Source organism: Brassica napus, chromosome A2, assembly GCF_020379485.1.
Source record: "Brassica napus cultivar Da-Ae chromosome A2, Da-Ae, whole genome shotgun sequence".
NCBI lineage: Eukaryota > Viridiplantae > Streptophyta > Magnoliopsida > Brassicales > Brassicaceae > Brassica > Brassica napus.
Genome location: NC_063435.1, coordinates 11991853 through 12012913, shown reverse-complemented (window position 1 = coordinate 12012913; position 21061 = coordinate 11991853). Strand labels below are relative to the sequence as shown.

General features: G+C 33.2%; 3 protein-coding genes across 3 annotated transcripts; 2 read left to right on the top strand and 1 right to left on the bottom strand.

Annotated features, from left to right (window-relative positions):
- Window positions 1–1109: 1109 nt before the first annotated feature.
- LOC106379467 (protein STRICTOSIDINE SYNTHASE-LIKE 12-like) lies at window positions 1110–2987 on the top strand. The gene is made up of 3 exons (XM_013819411.3): window positions 1110–1388; window positions 1775–2044; window positions 2315–2987. The coding sequence occupies exons 1-3, from the start codon at window positions 1156–1158 to the stop codon at window positions 2793–2795; spliced, it is 984 nt and encodes a 327-aa protein (XP_013674865.1). The 5' UTR covers window positions 1110–1155; the 3' UTR covers window positions 2796–2987.
- A 944-nt stretch (window positions 2988–3931) lies between these two features.
- LOC106379465 (protein STRICTOSIDINE SYNTHASE-LIKE 11-like) lies at window positions 3932–7489 on the top strand. The gene is made up of 3 exons (XM_013819410.3): window positions 3932–4797; window positions 6212–6481; window positions 6944–7489. The coding sequence occupies exons 1-3, from the start codon at window positions 4568–4570 to the stop codon at window positions 7419–7421; spliced, it is 978 nt and encodes a 325-aa protein (XP_013674864.2). The 5' UTR covers window positions 3932–4567; the 3' UTR covers window positions 7422–7489.
- Window positions 7490–7730: 241 nt separating this feature from the next.
- LOC106378139 (F-box/LRR-repeat protein At2g40920-like) lies at window positions 7731–9860 on the bottom strand (the record flags this gene model as incomplete). Its single annotated transcript, XM_013818320.2, has 1 exon — window positions 7731–9860. A coding segment is annotated over one exon (1197 nt), but the record flags the coding sequence as incomplete, so codon positions are not given.
- Window positions 9861–21061: the final 11201 nt, after the last annotated feature.

Here is a 21061-nt window from a genome sequence, read left to right as displayed (position 1 = left end):
TTAAAATTATGTTCTAAAAGAAATAATATTTCTTTTTTCTAATATCAAGATTATGTATTTTTTAATATCAAGATTATGTGTCTGAATGTTGTTTTATGAAATCACATTACATGCAAATATATATTTTCATCTAAGAAAATATAGATATAAAGAAATAATTTATTACTTCAAAAGTATATATAATGTTATTTAAAAATAATATTTAAATGGATTCTTTCTATTTTGTGAACTTTCTTTTTTAATGAAATCATATTATATTTATACGTATATTTTCGCTTTTAACTTTATAATGTTTAATGAAATCATATTATATATACATATATTTTTGTTTTTTAACTTTATAAATGCTTCGTTTTTATTATATATGTTATTTGGAAATTTTTTAAAAAGGAAACTAAATTAAAAATTCAATAATAGTATTTAAATGTAATATTTTTTAATTTATTAAGGGTATCAGTGTAATCAACTATCGTGAGAGTTAACGTGAGCGCGGCACATAAAAAATTGACTTCTCAAATAATATTATAGAAATTGATAATCATTAATTATTATATAAATGATTAATCATATTAGACAATTTTATAGCATTTATTTAAGGAAAGAATTGAAAATATTATTTTATATATTACTAATCAGTTTGATAGTTATTTTAATAAAAAGTATAATGTATATTTATATGAACCAATTTATTTTTTTTAATAATTCTCAGAATCATCCTATTGATAGCTACGAAAAATATTGTAATGTTCCAAGATTAATATATAGGGGATTTGAAATCAAATGAGTACTAATCAAAGATACACATAATTATATGATCTGAGCATATTTAGTTGTTTATATTCAGCTAATTTCCTTATTTGAGCCTGATTTACTCCGTAAATACTTATCAATGTTTAGGATTTAATGTGGAGTGCATGTATTTGACTTTTATTATCCACAAAATCTCATAAATCCCCCAGAAAAAGAAATGTTACTACATATTTTCTATTTTCTACAACGGTAACAATACATATTTTCTATTTTGTTGGTCAACAAGCAAAAAAAGAAATCTCTAATTTCTTATTTTCAAATTAAATCTGTATATAAATATAACTCATAAACAGATCCTTGTACTAACAATAGTTTCTACATTGAAAACACAACTAAGAATAAAGAATGACGTTGTATATCTTCTTGATTTCTCTTCTTCTTCTCTCTCTTTTGTCAGCTGTTGTCTCCGACGACGCATCTTTCCAGAAACTTCCGGTGCCGGGAAAGAGGTCAGGCCCTGAATCTTTTGCCTTTGATTCCACCGGAAAAGCTTTCTACACCGGAGTCTCCGGTGGTAAAATCCTCAAGTATACTCCTGACAAAGGTTTTGTCGATTTTGCTCAGATAACTAAGACTTCGTAAGTTCCTCAATCTCAATTATTTCTTAATTTGAACTTTCAAGATCACATGTTTTGATGATTATGTTCTTAATTGTTTCAAAAAATGAAATTTAAATTTTCCCTTTTAAGGATTTGAATTAGTTTAAAAAGCTGAAAGCTAATGGTTTATTATTAAATCTCATGAATTGTAATATTAAGACATGTCTTTGATCATTGTTTGAATTGTTAATGCTCTATTTTCCCTTTAAAACACACAAAATATGTTTTTTTTTTTTTTTTTGTCGACAATATTACACACAAAATATGTTTATTGCTGCATGAAACACCATGTAGCTCTTAATAACGTTGTTCATATTAAAATATATTTTCTGATTTAAATTTTAATTGGTTTGTGCTTACTATAGAACTTCTTCGTGGTGCAAAGGAGTATTTGGAACCGCATTGGCCAAGAAATGTGGCCGACCTGCGGGGATAGCCTTCAACCCAAAGACAGGTGACCTTTACGTCGCTGATGCTCCATTGGGTCTTCACGTTATCCATCCCGCCGGAGGTGTGGCCACAAAGATCGCAGACAGTGTTGACGGAAAGCCCTTCAAGTTCCTCGACGGTCTTGACGTTGATCCCACCACCGGTGTCGTCTACTTCACTTCTTTCAGCTCCAAGTTCAGCCCCAGGTATACCATATTTTATATATATAGTTTTCTATCGTATATAAGTCAGACATACACGTAAATTCATGATTATAAACTCGACTAGCATGATAATGGCACTAGTACAGACTAATATATTATGCTACAAGTTTTGTCTTCTATTTATATATTTAATATTTATCATACAATTTTTATAATGTTTTATAATTTAATTAGGGTATTTGTAAAAAAATTAATTTGGTTTGATTGATACATGTATACTGTATATGAATATTTGTTGGTTATGCAATGCAGCGAAGTGTTTATCGCAGTGGGAGTAAAAGACGCGAGTGGAAAGCTCTTCAAATACGACCCAGCGACCAAAGCAGTGACTGTGTTAATGGAAGATCTAAGTGGTGCGGCTGGTTGCGCCGTGAGCTCTGATGGTTCATTCGTGCTGGTTAGCGAGTTCATAAAGAGTAACATCAAGAGATATTGGATCAAAGGACCAAAAGCTGGATCTACTGATGACATCTTCTCAAGTTCTGTCTCGAACCCCGACAACATCAGGAGGATCGGTTCTACTGGAAATTTTTGGGTCGCTTCCGTTATTAACAAGGTCGTAATGCCCACGGACCCTTCGGCTGTCAAAATCGATTCTAATGGAAAAGTGCTTCAGACCATTTTTCTCAAGAATGAGTTTGGTAATACATTGCTCAGTGAAGCCAACGAGGTCGACGGCAAACTGTATATTGGAACTCTTACTGGACCTTTTGCCGGAGTTATGAAACTTTAGATTGGTATTAGGTGATTGCCCACGTTTGTGACCATGTTGAAAAAGTCCCTATTTATGATTAAATATTAATCTAAATTAAAGTGATAATATCCTTTCAAAATTCTAAACAAGGTTTGTCAACTTCCTTCCTTTTTTCTTGGTTGTATTTGAGGAGGGATGTTTCCTTATAGTTGTCTTATTATATGTAAATAAATAAATTTTTTTTTGTCTCTGAAACAATAAATAATTTTTGAGAAAAATATAGTTGCATTACCATTACCTAGTTTTGATCGTTCGTTAGGAACATGTTCGATCCGAAGCATAGGCAAAGAAGTTGGTTACTTATAGTGCACCACGATTTAATATAATAAATTTAATTAATTGTGTACATAACATAATAAAAAGAATATAAAAGAACATAAAAGAAAAACACAAATTTTTATTTGAGTCCATAAGGCATTATGAACGTTTTCCATAATTTCCGAACAACACTGGTCAAGAAGAAAATACGAATTGAAGTTTACCATTGACAGGTTTTGGTTGCTTCTTAACGAAAACAACATTACTTCAGCTCAGGTATATTGTAAAAAACGTAACATGCAGTGTAGTATTTATGTATTTGGTAATATCTATGACTATGTTAATATTGTGCTACTAGGTGTTTTCCTACACTATGTGAAGAAATAAAATTTCAAAATTATATTTATAAATAATTTTTTTGGTTTTATTATTTGCATACAATATTTTAATTCTATGTAAAAATTAAGATAAAATATATATAATTGTTTACATTTATATTTAGTAATAATATATATATATATATATATATATATTGGAAATATTTTTATTTATTTATTTTGGTTAATATATATTAAATAAAATTCTATAAAATTAAGGGAAAGTTTTGTTATGTATAATTAACAAAACATAAAATTAAATAATATTTCTGAAATTTATAAATATTAAAAAGAAATAATCATAATATGATTAGAAAATTATTTTTTTTTTGAATTAAGACTAGCATTTTTTATGGATTCATAGGTATGACCGTATGAGATTGGGATACTACCAGATTAATCCAAAAAAAAAACCAGCAGTTTTGTTCGACTTTATCTCCAACAATATATGTCAAAATTAAATGGGAACACAGACTAACTATCCGAAAAATAGAATACATATATCTAACATAATGACGGTTGATAATATAAAGAAAATGTCGAGAGAGTGAAACGTAATATCAAGGGATCCAAAGTTGGTACTTTCAAATGTCGTAAAAGTTGAATATGATGACATGGATATAATTATCACAGAATAATCATAAACTGCTAAAATATGAGATTAATGGCATTCTTAGCTAGTTAGCTATATATCTAACACACCTGAAGTATATAACAAAATTAATTTCTAAACGTGAAAACATAAAGCTTGATAAATTATATGAATGGTAATTAATAATAATATTAAACTTTGAAAACTTAAAGGTACATATACCATTCTCGTCACCAATTTTTTTTTTTCATTTTTAACCAATTGATTCTAAGATACCCCGTATCTTTTCATCAGTCAATTCTAATCAATCATGAGATTTTAACACAATTTAGGCGTATTTTGTTCTTTATACCCAATTAACTACTTATTTGGTCTGATTTGCTGCTCCATGAATATGAATATTCATTTCTACAAATATTTGAATGCAAAAGAAGAAAGATTAATAAAAGGAATCCTTTTAAAAATCAAATCTATAAATATACACATTACAAGACTAATCTGACGGAAACACACAAACAAAAGTTATGACGTCATTTGTTTCCGTGATTTCACTTCTTCTCTCATTTTCTCTGGCCATTTTCTCAGATGCTGCGTCCTTCCAAATATTTCCGGTGCCGGGAAAAAGGTCAGGCCCTGAAGCTTTCGCCTTTGATTCCACCGGAAAAGGTTTCTACACCGGAGTTTCCGGCGGTAAAATCTTTAAATATCTACCGGGGAAGGGTTACGTCGATTTTGGCTATATCACAGTATCCTCGTAAGCTTTTTGATTCTTTTGGTTTAACGAAAGAAAGATCACGGCTTTGCTATATTAAAGTGGATTTTTTTTTGTGCAACATTAAAGTGGATTATATCGTTATTACAACATGACTCGTTCCTGCTATTATAGAGTAACATAGAAAAACCTAGATATAACCGATATAGTTAACATTGACAAACTTCGTTGTGAAAATACGAATACCTCTATGTACTTGATAGTCGTATCATGTTAGGATTTTATCAATTAGAAATGACTGCAACCTACTTTCTTCTGGGGTCGGCAACTGCAGCAACCTACTTTTAAATTCATCAAATGAAAATCATTTAGTGTTGCCTTTTCCTTCAAACCTTCTGCATAATAAATGGATTCAGATTTGGTCAAATCTAATGGTCAAATATTTCTAAACACTGCGTCGTGAAGTCTAATGGAGTATTTTCGTATGAGTTATTCTTGGATTCTCTAGCTTCACCGACCAACATAAGTTCGTTATTTCATATTTGATATCTTTTAGAAAAAAAATAAAATATTGTTAAGTTATATTATATTTGTAAAATAAAAAGGTAAAAAAACAAATAAAAAATAATAGTAGTTAAATTTTTTTTTAACGTTGTCTGCAGTTGACTAAACATTAAACACTAAAAATATTTTTAATAGTTATATTATGTTTTGTTTAATGTTTGAGTTTTAGTGTTGAAAATGCTACAAATTCTTAATTGATCAACTTTAAATATTTTTTTTTATGATATTGTCTTTGATCCCCCCCCCCCCCCTCTAATTTTACCAAATCACAGTCATATACTCCTTCCGTTTTTTATTATAAGTCGTTTTAGAGAAATTTTGTTGTTTCAAATTATATGTCGTTTTCGGTTTTCTATATAAAATTTATTAATAATTAATGTTGTATGACCAATGGTAATATATCTTATATTTTTTTATTGGTTGAATTGTGGTTAGCTAAATAATTAATGATATTTTTGTTTAGAAAATATAAAAAATTAATGGTTTTTTTAATCTACGTGCATAGCCGTAAAACGACTTATATTAAAAAACGGAGGGAGTAGTATTTTCTTGTTTCAAATTACTAGTACTGATATGGATCAAGAGTTCAAGATTTTGTGAATTGTGATCAACAAATCTTTTATGAAACAAAAGGGGGTAGAGAATGTTGATTTTCATTCCATAAACGTAATTAATGACGTTAACCATGTGGGTAGTCACGTTACCTGTTGATTGCTAACTGTGGGTCATTAGTCTTCTCTCATTTATTGTACACGTTACCCAGCCCTCAACGTGAAAAAGTCAAATCAACATTCCATAGTCAATATTTTTTCTGTAATGTTAATTTTCATTCCACAGCTCCCCTTTGTTTTATTTTGTTTATTTTTCTAAAAATTGACATGATTTATTTTAGGAAGTCGCAATGGTGCGATGGAGCACTTGGAATAGCTTATATGAGTAAATGCGGCCGGCCGGCCGGAATAGCATTTAACAACAAAACAGGAGAGCTCTACGTGGCCGATGCTCCGTTGGGTCTCCACGTCATTCCTAGTGGTGGTGGCTACGCCAAGAAGATCGCCGACAGTGCTGACGGCAAGCCCTTCTTGTTTCTCGATGGCCTCGACGTTGATCCCACAACCGGGGTCGTCTACTTCACTTCCTTCAGCTCAAAATTTAGCCCTGGGTAAAGTTTCATTTTCCTTATATTTAAATAAATAATGAACTTGCCAAATTCTCTATAAACAAAACTAATGTAGAATTTTCTTTTTAAAAATAATCTTAACTGGTATTTGTGTCCTTTCCAAAAACAAAATATACAGTTTTATGACTTTATCAAATATATTCATCTTTACGTGGACCCAATGTTATAACAATTGATTTATGCGATGTAAACAAAAAAAAATTTTAAACTATTTTTCTAAAACGATTATTTTAAGCATTTCATCAAAACTTTTATATTTATAACTTTTAAAATTTTTTAAACTTAACTAAACCTAATTTATTTTGTAAGGGTATATGTTAAATAGACCGATCTCATTCAGTTTGTTTGAATCATGTTCATCTTTTAGTATATTATTAACTGAAATAAGTTAAAATTCATTTATCTATTACTAAGCAATATGTTTACTATTGGTTATGAATGTAGCGACGTGTTAAAAGCAGTGGCATCAAAAGACGCTTCCGGTAAACTCTTCAAGTACGATCCATCAAAAAGGGTCGTGACTGTATTGCTCGAAGGTCTAAGTGGCTCAGCCGGTTGTGCCGTTAGCTCAGACGGTTCGTTTGTGCTAGTTAGTCAGTTCACCAAGAGTAACATCCAGAGGTATTGGATCAAGGGGTCTAAAGCTGGTACTTCTGAAGACTTCACTAATGCGGTCTCGAACCCTGACAATATCAAGAGGATCGGTTCTTCCGGAAACTTTTGGGTTGCTTCGGTAGTGAACACAGCCACCGGACCAACAAACCCGTCTGCGGTTAAAATTAACTCTGATGGTAGAGTGCTTCAGACAATTTCGGTGAAGGATAAGTTTGGAGATACTTTAGTCAGCGAGGTTAACGAATTCGAAGGAAGGCTTTATGTCGGAACTCTGTCTGGTCCTTTTGCCGGAATTATTGACCTTTAAACTAATTTTATGTAACATTAGTGTGATCAGATGGTAATAAAAATAATATGAAGTTTTTTATTCTTCCATTTCCATCACAACCACAGATCTTTTATAGAAGAGCACAAGCTAAGCTATAGATGAGTTCTCTGAATGATTCAACCATTTATTGATACGTTGCAGAATGCCTTGACATAGTAAGGTGGGAACTTCCCGTTCAATTCCAAAAAGTACATGATGACTAAATATGATCTGGAAATTATATATTTAACTAAATGTACTTCTATGGACTATAGATTATTTAAAATAATTTTCAATTTATCTTTTATACATCGAAAGTATAAATCACTTAGACTTTATAATATTTAAATTATTTTATAAATATAGATAGATGTTTATGAATTTTTAAATTTATATTGGTTTTGTTTGTTTATGCAATTTTATACTGATTTTCACTTTAGTTTTTTCTGATTTTTTTGTCAAATAAAAAAATATACAAATACTTATGAAAGTATTTTACATATCTTAGATGAATAACCAAAAATGAATAAAACTAATCTTATTTGGTTTAATTAAAATAAAAGTAGTAGTACTTTATTTAAAGGAATATATCTAATTCAATATATACACACAAACTAAATAAATGGACCAATCCAAATTATTACACCCAAAAGTATAGATTGAATAAAATAGCAGCATATTATTATTTATAGTACTATTTTATTTATTTTATACGTATAAATTACAAAATGAACCAGAATATACTAATAAATGAAAATAAATATCAACCAATTGTTACAATTTATTTATGTTGCAAAATTTATATATGCAAAAGATTATCATTATATTCAATTATGTATCTTTGAATTGATCAACTCTTTAGTTTTTTTTTTCAATTTGATTCTCAACAAAATATATTAAATTATGCTTAAAATTACTAAAATGTATTATAGATCTTAGAAAAAAGCAATCTAAATAATAATAACAAAATTTTTAATATACCCAAATAAATAGATTAGACATTACATATATATCTAAAACACATTTCTAACTAAAAGAACTTAATATTATTTCTAATAAATAATACATATAAATGTTAAAATAATATTATTTATAATAAATCATACATATAAATTTATGTGACTACAAGAAATAGGTTTTCCTCCTTTAGAATAAAGATTTGATTTCCTTATGATATTTCTATATAATTCGTAGTTATAGAGTCGCGCTAATTGTATTGGTTCCTTTCAGTTGATACAACCCTCACAATATCGGTAATGACACAGAAAGTGGTAGAGATCTGTGAATGTAAGTGTCGTGATTATCTCTCTCTGTCCAGTCGAGAGAAGATACAAAATCGCTACTAATGACGCTCTCACTCTGGTCCATAAACATCACGTCGACACATACCTCAGCTTCTTCGTCCATATTAAACCAGCGGTCAGGTATACCTCTGATCTCAATCTTTCTCATATCATTGTTTTGAATATCATAAGAGAGAATGTGAAAAGGAAAAAGAATATTCTTTGGTATCAGGAGAACCTTGCCGTTTTGAGTTATACCTTTCACATTGAATGTAATGGTATTGACCAGATGCAGTTGAGAAGGCTGCACAACCAGACTCTTGCACGACCATTTCTTGCTCCCGGCATCTTCCACAGACCATAAAGCCACGACACCCTTGTCTTTAAGATTTGTTTGGTCAAAAAGAGTTGGTTTTCCACCATACTCCAAAAGACCCACATTCTGAAACCTTTCAAGCAGCTCGTCGCCGTCCCTGCGAGGTACTTGGATCATGTTGAACTCTTCAGATTTAACGTCGAAACTCACAAACACATATTCAAACGGACCAAGCAAAGCCATGTAGTATATAACCCCATCGATACACAGTCCTTCCATTTTGCAAGGCACGTGAGGACAAAAGTCCGGTGAGGTTAAAGCAGCCTTTTTCCAGGAACATACTCCACCTTCTAGTACAAATACCCAATTCTCTGAACTGATCACTTCCATATTCTGTTTTAGGTGTACGCTAATCGAGGAGACCACTTTGTACTTGTGGTTAAGCGCGTCGTATCCGAAATAGTAGCGGACGATTTTTTTTCCTCCTGGTGGTACGATCATGTGGTCGGACTTTTTGAAGGGTAAGGTGACAAGTTGTCTGGTGGCAGGGTTATACATCCGAGGCTTATTCCAATAGATGTAGCACATGAAGCCACCAAGATTTTGCAAGATGTGCCTTCCCATCCGTGGGGTGGTCAGATAGTGGTCAACTAAAAAGGGAGATGGAGTAGTAGTAGTAGTAGTAGTAGCGTCTAGAAGAGCGGATGAGAGTATTTCACAGTTAAGGTAGTCGTTTGCGTCCCATAAACACATGTAAAGACGAGGGGAATGGACTGTAAGGAAACGGTGGGTGAAATATCGTGAGCTGATGAGCCTTAGCCAGAGCTTTGTGTTGGGAATTCAATCCAACTTGTGCTTATGGAACTCAACGATCAATTTGATAACAAACTCTGTTCTTGGTTTTATTAACTTTAAAGGTTTCTTTAGAACACAATATAGATCACAAGACAACTCTTATGCCAATAGCAAAGCCTAACTTGTTCTTTCTATATCTTGAGTTCTCTGTATTCGGATGGATCCTAAAAGCTATGACTACCTCCCTATTTATAGTCCCTAGACTTTCCTATTACTAATTGCCTTAGCAATTTAGTTTAACCGACATGATAACGTGAAAAGGAAAACTAGCGTCTTTCCTTTATTGTGCAGGTATAGTTTATTGGGCTGAGATTGAGTTTGGCCCATATTCTCACAATCTCCACCTTGTGGCCCAACTCACTTCACCCCTTCTCGTTTCTTCCTCGACGAGATCGCAGACGCATCAAAACAGTGGCTGGAGCTCTTCCTGTGCGATTTTGATGATCCGATCCGGTGAAGGCTTTGCCAAGTTTCTTCTCCGGTCTGTCGCCATGAGCCTCCTTATGCTACTCGTCTTTTTGATGTTACATCTGCTCTTCGAAACGGTGATGATGCTTCTCGATAAAACTCCTTTATCGTAGCTTCGATGTAGCTCGTACGCAGCTACCTCTTCTTTCACTCGTCTTCGATTCCTTCGAGATTAACTCCAAATCCTTTTAGCTCTCTCCCTTTCCTCAAATCGCCTGATCATCAACTACTCCTATATGGTAAGAGACCCGTAATCACTTTTAAAAGAAGCTCGCGAGTTCTTCTTTTCCTTGATGATTGACGAATCTTTGTCTCTCCTGTTGTAGGTGATGAATGATTTGCTTAACCCCTGAGTTTGCTTGAAATGGTAGTATAAGTCTCTGTATCGGTTTGTATCATGTGGTCTCTTAGAAGCTTTTCTAATTGCTCTTACACCTGTCTCCCTTCAGCTCTTGATAAAGTTACTGTCTTTATGCTAGTTGTTTAAGACTGTGTCTTATAAACAATATTTTGCTTCTGTTTCAGCCGAGATACTCGTCTCCCTTCAGCCTCCTAGCTGTTTAAGACGTTCTCTCCGCGTAGTCATCTTCTTAAGTCAATGTTTCTTCATTGAGCTCTGTCATCCGTTCCTCATACCTTTTCTTCAGTTTCTCCACCTTGAACTAAAGATCCCTATGCCTCGCCTCTCCTTCCCACAGGTAACGTATCCCTAAACTTTTAAGTTTCTTCATTGTTGCTAAGAAGTAACCGGAGCACTAACTCAATACTTCTTCTTTGGCGAGATTGCAACAATGACGTTACCTGTGGCGCCTAGCTCTTTTAGACGACGTTCAAGAGATCACAACAGAGATCAAATTTAGGCCCAGGTAAGGCTTTCGTTAAGAAATCTGCTGGATTCTTACTAGTATGGATTTTAGATAGGTGAACCTTGCCTTCTGCTACAACGTCTCTGATGAAATGGTATTTAGTGTCTATGTGTTTAGTTCTTTCGTGATGAACATGATTCTTTGCTAGGGCTATAGCACTTTGTGAATCACAGTGAATCTTAACACTTTCTTGTTCAAAACCTAACTCTGCACATATTCTTCTCAACCAAATGGCTTCTTTCGCGGCTGCGGTAAGAGCCATGTACTCTGCTTCAGTTGTTGAAAGAGCTACTACGTCTTGTAAGCTCGATTTCCAACTCACTGTGTTACCCCAAACTTGAAACACGAATCCTGTAACTGATCTCCTTCGGTCGAGGTCAGTTGCATAATCAGAGTCACAAAATCCTTCAATACTAAACTTTGAGTGCTTAGTAAACGTGAGACTCCTTCTTGTAGCACCTTTTAGATATCGTAGAACCCACTTTACGGCTAACCAATGTTCTCTTCCTGGTTCTGACATGAAACGGCTTACGAGTCCTACCGCGAAGCCCAGATCAGGTCTTGAACCAACCATAGCGTACATGAGACTACCAACCGCGCTTGCATACGGTATGCTCTCCATGTGCCTTCCTTCTTCTTCCTTTTGGTCTTTAGTAAGACTTTTCAATTTGAACTGAGTTGAGGTTGGCGTAGTCACTTCCTTAGCTTCAGACATTCCAAACGATTTTAGAACTTTCTCCAAGTAGTTCTCTTGCGATAATACTAAAGTTCCCTTTGTTCTGTCTCTTATGATATCCATTCCCAATATCCTTGAAGCTTTTCCTAAGTCTTTCATCTCAAACTCTTTATTCAAACTCTCCTTGACACGGCTGATTTCTTGTTTATCTCCTGAAGCTATGAGCATGTCGTCGACGTATAGAAGTAGGTACACGGCTTGTTCTGTGTTCACGTTTCTCATGTAAACACATGGGTCTTCTTTGCTTCTTATAAACTGTTGGCTTTTCATGAAACAATCAAACTTGAGATTCCACTGCCTTGGAGATTGTTTCAAACCATATAATGACTTCTTTAATAAGCATACTTTATTTTCATCTCCTTTCTTTATGAATCCTTCTGGTTGATTCATTAGAATTCTCTCTTCCAAGTCTCCATGAAGAAAAGCTGTTTTAACGTCCATCTGCTCTAGCTCATAATCTTTATTGACCACGAGAGATAACATCAATCTGATCGACACATGCTTCACTACAGGTGAAAACACTTCATTGTAGTCGATCCCCTCCTTTTGAGAAAATCCCTGCGCCACCAATCTCCCTTTATACCTCGGTTCTTCAACTCCGGGTATTCCAGGCTTTAACTTGAAGATCCACTTGCTGCCTATGACTTTCGCATTCTCAGGTCTTTCAATGAGTGTCCAAGTACGAGCTCTTTGAAGAGAATCCATCTCCTCTCCTGCAGCATTCTTCCAAAACTTGCTTTTCTTGCTCATCACGGCTTCTTTATAAGACTTTGGCTCATCGATTTCAATCTCTTCAGAGACAGCTAAAGCATAAGCTGCGAAGTCAGAATCTTCAAACCTAGAAGGTGGCTTGATCGTCCTTCTAACTCTATCTCGTGCAAGCATATAACCCTCGAGCTCCGGTTCTGCTTCTGAGTCTTTATCTTCTTCTACAGAACTGGTTTCTTCTGAGCTTTCTGATTCTACTGTTTCAGTAGCTCCACCTTGAACCAATGGTTCTTCAGTTGTAGTCGTAGGTAGTGTAGGGCCATCAATTAGGTTTTCCTTAAACGTCACTTTCTTTTTCTTCTTTTCTAAATCTACATCTTCTCGCTGGATCACCGTGTGCTTAAACATCTCTTCCTCATTAAACACTACGTTTCTACTAGTGACACATATTCTCTCTTCAGACAGCCACACTCGATAGCCTTTTACCCCGAATGGGTAACCTACGAAGACGCCTTTTACGGCCCTAGGACTTGTCTTTCCCTGAATCTTATGAACATAGGCAGAGCAGCCGAAACTCCTTAAGTGATTCAACTCAGGTTTTACACCTGACCATACTTCTTCTGGTAAGCGGTAATCAATGGCAGAACTTGGTGATCGGTTAACAATGTAGACCGCTGTTGATGCAGCTTCAGCCCAGAAGTCTTCGCCTAATCCAGATTCTGCGAGCATGCATCTCACCTTCTCCATGATTGTCCTGTTCATTCTTTCAGACACACCGTTTTGTTGTGGCGTGTATGGACAAGTCTTGTGTCTTTTGATACCAGAATCTTTGCATAGTTTGTCAAACTGTTTATTGCAAAACTCTAACCCGTTGTCTGTTCTAAGACACTTGATTTTCTTCCCTGTGCTGTTCTCCACGGCTTCCTTCCATTCTTTGAATTTGCTGAAAGCTTCATCTTTAGATTTTAGAAAATAAATCCAAACCTTTCGAGAATAATCATCTATGAAGCTTATAAAGTACTTGCATCCTCCTAGACTCTCAGGGCTTGATGGCGCGCCCCATAGATCAGAATGTATGTACTCCAAAACGCCTTTTGAAGTATGTTTAGCCGTTGGAAAAGTTTGTTTGTGAGACTTTCCTAGAACACAGGTCTCACAAAACTCTAGTTTATCCACTTCTTTATTAGACAAGTATCCATCTTTCACGAGCACATTCAGATTCTTTAAGCTCATATGTCCCAGACGTGAGTGCCATATTTTTGTCTTGTCAGTTTCTGCCCTTGACACATTCGCTTCCTCTTTCATAACTGTTCCTTGCAAGTAATACAATCCTTCATGGTATTTACCGGATAAAATCTCTTTCCCATCTTTGAAGAAACGTATTAAGAAGTTTTCTCCTTCGTATTTGCAACCTGCTCGTTCTAGCATCCCGTAAGATATTAGATTCCTGCTCATATTAGGCATATATCTTACATCTGTAAGAATAATCACGGTTCCGTCGGGTCTCACGATCCTTATCTTGCCAATCCCTTTGACGTCGCAGTGAGTGTTGTTTGCCATCAAAACTTTGCCTCCTTGAAATTCGACTAGGTCAAATAGAACGTCTTTATTGGGTGTCATATGGAAAGAACAACCAGAATCCATGACCCATTCTGAACCGGCGTCATGTGTACTAACTGTTAGTACAAATGGCTGCTTAGGCTCTTCAGCTACATTAGCAGCTTTATGCGTTTTCTTTTCTGGACATTCCCGCTTCCAATGTCCTTCCTTCCCGCATGTCCAGCATCCTTTGTTGTTCTTATCGTATCTAGGCTTTGATTTAGATCGCCCGTGCCTGCTTTTAGATCTGCCTTTACCGTTTCTGTTTCCTCCTTTATTAGATGATCTTCCCCTGTCTTCCACGTATAGTCCTTCATCTTGTGATTTTGAAAGCTTTCCACTTTCAAGTAACTCTCGTTCCTTAGACCTTGCGGCACCTGTCACTTCATTGATCTTGAGAGTGTCTCTGCCATATTTGAGAGTTTCTTTAAGATGATCATACATACGCGGCATTGAGTTTAGTAACAGGATAGCTTGAACTTCTTCTGAGACATCCACGTTCAAGTTACTTAGGTCTGCTACTAACTTTAGAAAGTCATCAACGTTTGCGTCTATGTCCTTAGAGTCGTTCATCTTGAACGTGTAGAACTTATGTTGTAAGTAGATACGATTCGGCAAAGAGGTTTCTGTGTACAGCGTGTTTAATGCGGTCCACATTGCAGCAGCGGTTTCACAATGGCTGATCTTCCGTAGAACTTGGTTACCTACGTTGACGATGATGAGGTCTTTGGCTTTCTCCGACTTTTCAAGTTTAACGGGATCAATTTTTGAGCTTGATTCTGTAGTTCCATCTCCTGTGACTTTCGTATCTCCTTCTGGTTCCTCTTTTGGCGGATCCAACAGAAGGTTCTCATCAGTTAGAATGTCCTTTAGCCCTAGGACTCCAAAGTGAGCCATCATACGAACTTTCCACAGCGAGAAATCTCCAGTTCCTTCGAACCTATCAATTTCGATCCTTGTTTTCCCCATCCCTTAAGCACCTGCAATCTAACCTGGATTGCTCTGATACCACTTGTTGGGAATTCAATCCAACTTGTGCTTATGGAACTCAACGATCAATTTGATAACAAACTCTGTTCTTGGTTTTATTAACTTTAAAGGTTTCTTTAGAACACAATATAGATCACAAGACAACTCTTATGCCAATAGCAAAGCCTAACTTGTTCTCTCTATATCTTGAGTTCTCTGTATTCGGATGGATCCTAAAAGCTATGACTACCTCCCTATTTATAGTCCCTAGACTTTCCTATTACTAATTGCCTTAGCAATTTAGTTTAACCGACATGATAACGTGAAAAGGAAAACTAGCGTCTTTCCTTTATTGTGCAGGTATAGTTTATTGGGCTGAGATTGAGTTTGGCCCATATTCTCACACTTTGAAACACACTTGAATCTCATCAGGGATTTTACAGGCAGTCTCGTGAGAATCTCCTCCGTTATTAAATCCATAGGAAGCTCCGTAGAGTCCATAGTAGCTCAATTGCGTTACGATTTATGGTTTTGTATATATATGGAGGTGATTCATCTTTTATTTGGTTAATTTTCCTTTATTTTAATTTCCTTTTAACTCTTTATTTCCTTTTAACTCTTTATTTCCTTTTTAGCAGTTTGGTCAATAGACTCGCATACTCTTTATTTCCTTTTTTAGCAGTTTGATCAATAAACCTTTCCTTGAAAACAATTTATTTCAAGAAGCTTAGCCTGCTTGGCGGACATTCAAGGAATTATCGACGGGTGTGTTTGTTTCTAATTTCAATCATCGTAATGTGGAGTGTTTGTTAGGGGCCTACCGGCCTAGTGTTTGTTCTCTATTTTGTTTGTTTATCTAACTGTTTTGTATTTCTTTATATGATCCGGCATATCCAACAGACACAAGATATCCTACGACAAATAAAGAGCCATATGCACTTGTCATTTGTCAAACTTACTTTTGTGCCCATGCTATGGTCATAGTGCTCTATTTCACATAAGCTGTTAAACCGGACCGGATTTTCTTAAGTTCGATACGTTTGATCATACGTTTTCATATGTATAAATTTTTGCTTTTGAAGTTTGAACCGTAAAAATATCCTACTATATAAAAGGAACTAAATCCCTCATTTCTAAGCCCTGCCACATGGGCAAAATATTGTGAACCAACCAAGATGCCATGTCATCCAGACTGGGCTTGAGTTAAAAAAAAGCTATTTTCAGAGCCCATTCGACCCATCTCAAAGCCCATTCCCGAACCACTCTCTCATAAGCATAATCCAGTGTTCTAAACATCCAGTGTTAAATTTTTTAAAACACTCATATGTTAGAAATTGTTTAGAAAATATCTTTATATAAATATTTTTTTCTTGAATAATATTTAATTATAATTTTTTGTATCTTTTTAACTTTTATAATAAAAATATTTTTTTCAGATAGCAACAAAATATATATAAGAATCCTACTATATAAAAGGGACTAAATCCCTCATTTCTAAGCCCTGCCACATGGGCAAAATATTGTGAACCAACCAAGATGCCATGTCATCCGGACTGGCTTAAGTTAAAAAAAAGCTATTTTCAGAGCCCATTCGATCCATCTCGAAGCCCATTCCCGAACCACTCTCTCATAAGCATAATCTCGTGTTATAAACATCCAGTGTTAAATTTTTTAAAACACACATATGTTAGAAATTATTTAGAAAATATCTTTATATGACTAAATCCCTCATTTCTAAGCCCTGCCACATGGGCAAAATATTGTGAACCAACCAAGATGCCATGTCATCCGGACTGGGCTTGAGTTAAAAAAAAAGCTATTTTCAGAGCCCATTCGACCCATCTCAAAGCTCATTCCCGAACCACTCTCTCATAAGCATAATCCAGTGTTCTAAACATCCAGTGTTAAATTTTTTAAAACACTCATATGTTAGAAATTGTTTAGAAAATATCTTTATATAAATATTTTTTTCTTGAATAATATTTAATTATAATTTTTTGTATCTTTTTAACTTTTATAATAAAAATATTTTTTTCAGATAGCAACAAAATATATATAAGAATCCTACTATATAAAAGGGACTAAATCCCTCATTTCTAAGCCCTGCCACATGGGCAAAATATTGTGAACCAACCAAGATGCCATGTCATCCAGACTGGGCTTGAGTTAAAAAAAAGCTATTTTCAGAGCCCATTCGACCCATCTCGAAGCCCATTCCCGAACCACTCTCTCATAAGCATAATCCCGTGTTCTAAACATCCAGTGTTAAATTTTTTAAAACACTCATATGTTAGAAATTATTTAGAAAATATCTTTATATAAATGTTTTTTCTTGAATAATATTTAATTATAATTTTTTGTATCTTTTTAACTTTTATAATAAAAATATTTTTTTCAGATAGCAACAAAATATATATATAAGAATTATCTTATTTTAAAATTTTTTGATAATTTTATTATATTATTTTAGAATCAATTATTTAATATTAATATAACATATAAATTTTATATGATTAAAATAAAATTCGTTTTTAATTATATATAAAATTCATTAAGGGTATTGTTTTAATTAACACATTAGCGAATCAGTTAGAAATTAATAATAAATCAATAAATTTCAATGTTTATATAATTTATTAAAGATTCTCATTTTTTTTATCAATATTAAAAAAATCTTATGTCGTAGACATGCATAATTAAACAAACCAACTAAAAGAAAAAATCTAATTTCTTTTTCTAAACTCATGCATTTTTTTCTTTTGACTAATTATCTTCTTTTTCACCTACTTTTTGTATCTTTAAAAACTAAGAACAAACATGAAATTTCTTTTTGGATTCAAATACTCTCTCTCAGAACTTTGAAAATTTGAAGATTACAAACTAAACCAATTTCTAAATGATGTTCTCTTGTGTTGTACTTACCAGATTTTTTTCATTTTAAGTAATTATAACATTATTATCATTTTCATGCATTTTAGAAAGTGTTATTGGGAACAAAATAATAAGTCAGTTAAGTGGTTGACAAAAAAAACCTCAGTTAAGTGGCTACAAGACGAACTAGAGTAATCTAAAACCAATGTTTTTTTCTTTTTTGAAACTTATCTAAAACCAATGTTATTATCTAGTAACATGCTTAATGCAGAGAAAGTTGTAAAAAAAATTTTCAGAGCCATGTCATCCGGACTGGGCTTGAGTTAAAAAAAAGCTATTTTCAGAGCCCATTCGACCCATCTCAAAGCCCATTCCCGAACCACTCTCTCATAAGCATAATCCAGTGTTCTAAACATCCAGTGTTAAATTTTTTAAAACACTCATATGTTAGAAATTGTTTAGAAAATATCTTTATATAAATATTTTTTTCTTGAATAATATTTAATTATAATTTTTTGTATCTTTTTAACTTTTATAATAAAAATATTTTTTTCAGATAGCAACAAAATATATATAAGAATCCTACTATATAAAAGGGACTAAATCCCTCATTTCTAAGCCCTGCCACATGGGCAAAATATTGTGAACCAACCAAGATGCCATGTCATCCAGACTGGGCTTGAGTTAAAAAAAAAGCTATTTTCAGAGCCCATTCGACCCATCTCGAAGCCCATTCCCGAACCACTCTCTCATAAGCATAATCCCGTGTTCTAAACATCCAGTGTTAAATTTTTTAAAACACTCATATGTTAGAAATTATTTAGAAAATATCTTTATATAAATGTTTTTTCTTGAATAATATTTAATTATAATTTTTTGTATCTTTTTAACTTTTATAATAAAAATATTTTTTTCAGATAGCAACAAAATATATATAAGAATTATCTTATTTTAAAATTTTTTGATAATTTTATTATATTATTTTAGAATCAATTATTTAATATTAATATAACATATAAATTTTATATGATTAAAATAAAATTCGTTTTTAATTATATATAAAATTCATTAAGGGTATTGTTTTAATTAACACATTAGCGAATCAGTTAGAAATTAATAATAAATCAATAAACTATCTAAAAGTCTAAAACCTAATAAAATATGACAAATAAGAAAAACTAACTGAATTTTAATATAAAATATAAATTTAATATTACTAAAATAAAATTTATTTTTAATATATATATATATAATATTAATTAAGGGTATTTTTAAATTAATAAATTAGTGACTTAGCTAAAAATAAATAATAAATCAATGATTTAGCTAAAACCTAATAAAAACATGACAAATAAGCAAATTTACTAAAATTATGGATAATATAAAATATGATTGACTTTTTTAATACAAAATTAAAATAAGAGTTTTGTTAAATAAAACATAAGTTTGCCGTATCGGTGTTACAATAAAAAACAATCATTAATAGTGTCATAGGAATTATGTCTTTCCTATTAGCGAATAAAATTGAAGCAGAGTGTTGGAGGATAGCTCAATGTATCGACGAGATTATGGAGATTGATATGGGAGTTGAGGTAACGGACACAACTGTTCCTCCGCAAAGAAACGCTCCTGCTAGACATCCTGGATAAATGAAAGAGACATATCTGGACTTGGCTTTGTGTTAATGGATGGTGACTTTCCAATGCTGTTTGGAGCAAGGCCCGATATGCACACACTAAATCACCACTTCAAGCGGAAGCTGAAGATTTGCTATGGGCAATGCAAGTGATACTGAAGTTTGGACACAGAGAGATGGTCTTTCAATCGACTGTGAACAACTGGTTATACTCATTCAAAAGGAGGAAGATTGGCATGCGTTGGACAAGGAGCTCGACGAAATACAGGCTGTATCCAAAGAATTTTCTGAACTTTCTATTGCTTATATTCCTAGATCTTTAAATTTCCGTACGAATAGCCTAGCAAAAGGTGTCCGATCACGCGCATCTTGATCAGCTTTTGTAAACCCTTTTGCACCAAGTTGGCTAGCCCCACAAGCTAGCACGAGGGTGCCAAAAAAAAGGAATAAAGTTGAAAGTGAAACTAAATATCCCAATGAACAAATTTATCAGAAACCCATATTTATGTGGATGTCTATATGGGACAAACAATTTTTTTAGACAATTATAGAATATAGTCACGAAAATCAATCCTAAAATATATAATTTAAAAAAGCCATTTAAACAAACTATCAAAATTTTCAATATTACACCAAATAAAAATATAAAGGCCAACTATATTTTCTTCATGTATAATGTGTTGTGGTAAGATTTAAAAAAATTAACAGTAAGGAAAAATTAGATTTTTAATTCTAAATTTACAGTTAAAACATAACATTTTATAAAACTAAACAATTGACATAATAGTACAAAAATATGAAAAAAAAATAAAAATACTATCCGCGCGTAGCGCGGACAAGGACCTAGTATGAATAAGAGTAACTGAGTAAGACAATAAAAATCCATTATTTTCTTCATGGTGGTTATAGGTCTGTAAGGTCCGGCCCGCAACGTAAGCGACAGAAGCGGCCGCTTAGGCCCAAATATTTTCCAGGTCCAAGCCTAAGGCGTAAAGTGCCTTCCGTTGAGTTTTTTGGTTCATTTGCATAATAAGTTAGCTACATGTTTTCAAAAGGACAAAGGATTTATGGGCTTTTAATGTATTTACTTACAGTTCTAATGTAAAGGATTTTTAACATAGTGTAATGTAAATACTTCGAATCAATGTTAAAATAAGTTTTACTAAAAGAACTGATTATATTCATTTCCTGATTAATATGGAGTGATGTTTATTTTTTAGGTCAAAACAATTAGATTACAAATAACAATTATATTTTACAGAAGAACAAGAATATGCAATACGCCAAATCACAACTTTAAAATTTAGATTTGGTTTTGTATAGTTGTGCATAA

Excerpts from the sequence above, each read along its gene's own strand:
- LOC106379467 (XM_013819411.3), top strand. The coding sequence starts at position 1,156 with ATGACGTTGTATATCTTCTTGATTTCTCTTCTTCTTCTCTCTCTTTTG. Across the intron at positions 1,389-1,774 it reads GCTCAGATAACTAAGACTTC|AACTTCTTCGTGGTGCAAAG; the intron begins GTAAGTTCCTCA and ends TGCTTACTATAG. Across the intron at positions 2,045-2,314 it reads AGCTCCAAGTTCAGCCCCAG|CGAAGTGTTTATCGCAGTGG; the intron begins GTATACCATATT and ends TATGCAATGCAG.
- LOC106379465 (XM_013819410.3), top strand. The coding sequence starts at position 4,568 with ATGACGTCATTTGTTTCCGTGATTTCACTTCTTCTCTCATTTTCTCTG. Across the intron at positions 4,798-6,211 it reads GGCTATATCACAGTATCCTC|GAAGTCGCAATGGTGCGATG; the intron begins GTAAGCTTTTTG and ends GATTTATTTTAG. Across the intron at positions 6,482-6,943 it reads AGCTCAAAATTTAGCCCTGG|CGACGTGTTAAAAGCAGTGG; the intron begins GTAAAGTTTCAT and ends TTATGAATGTAG.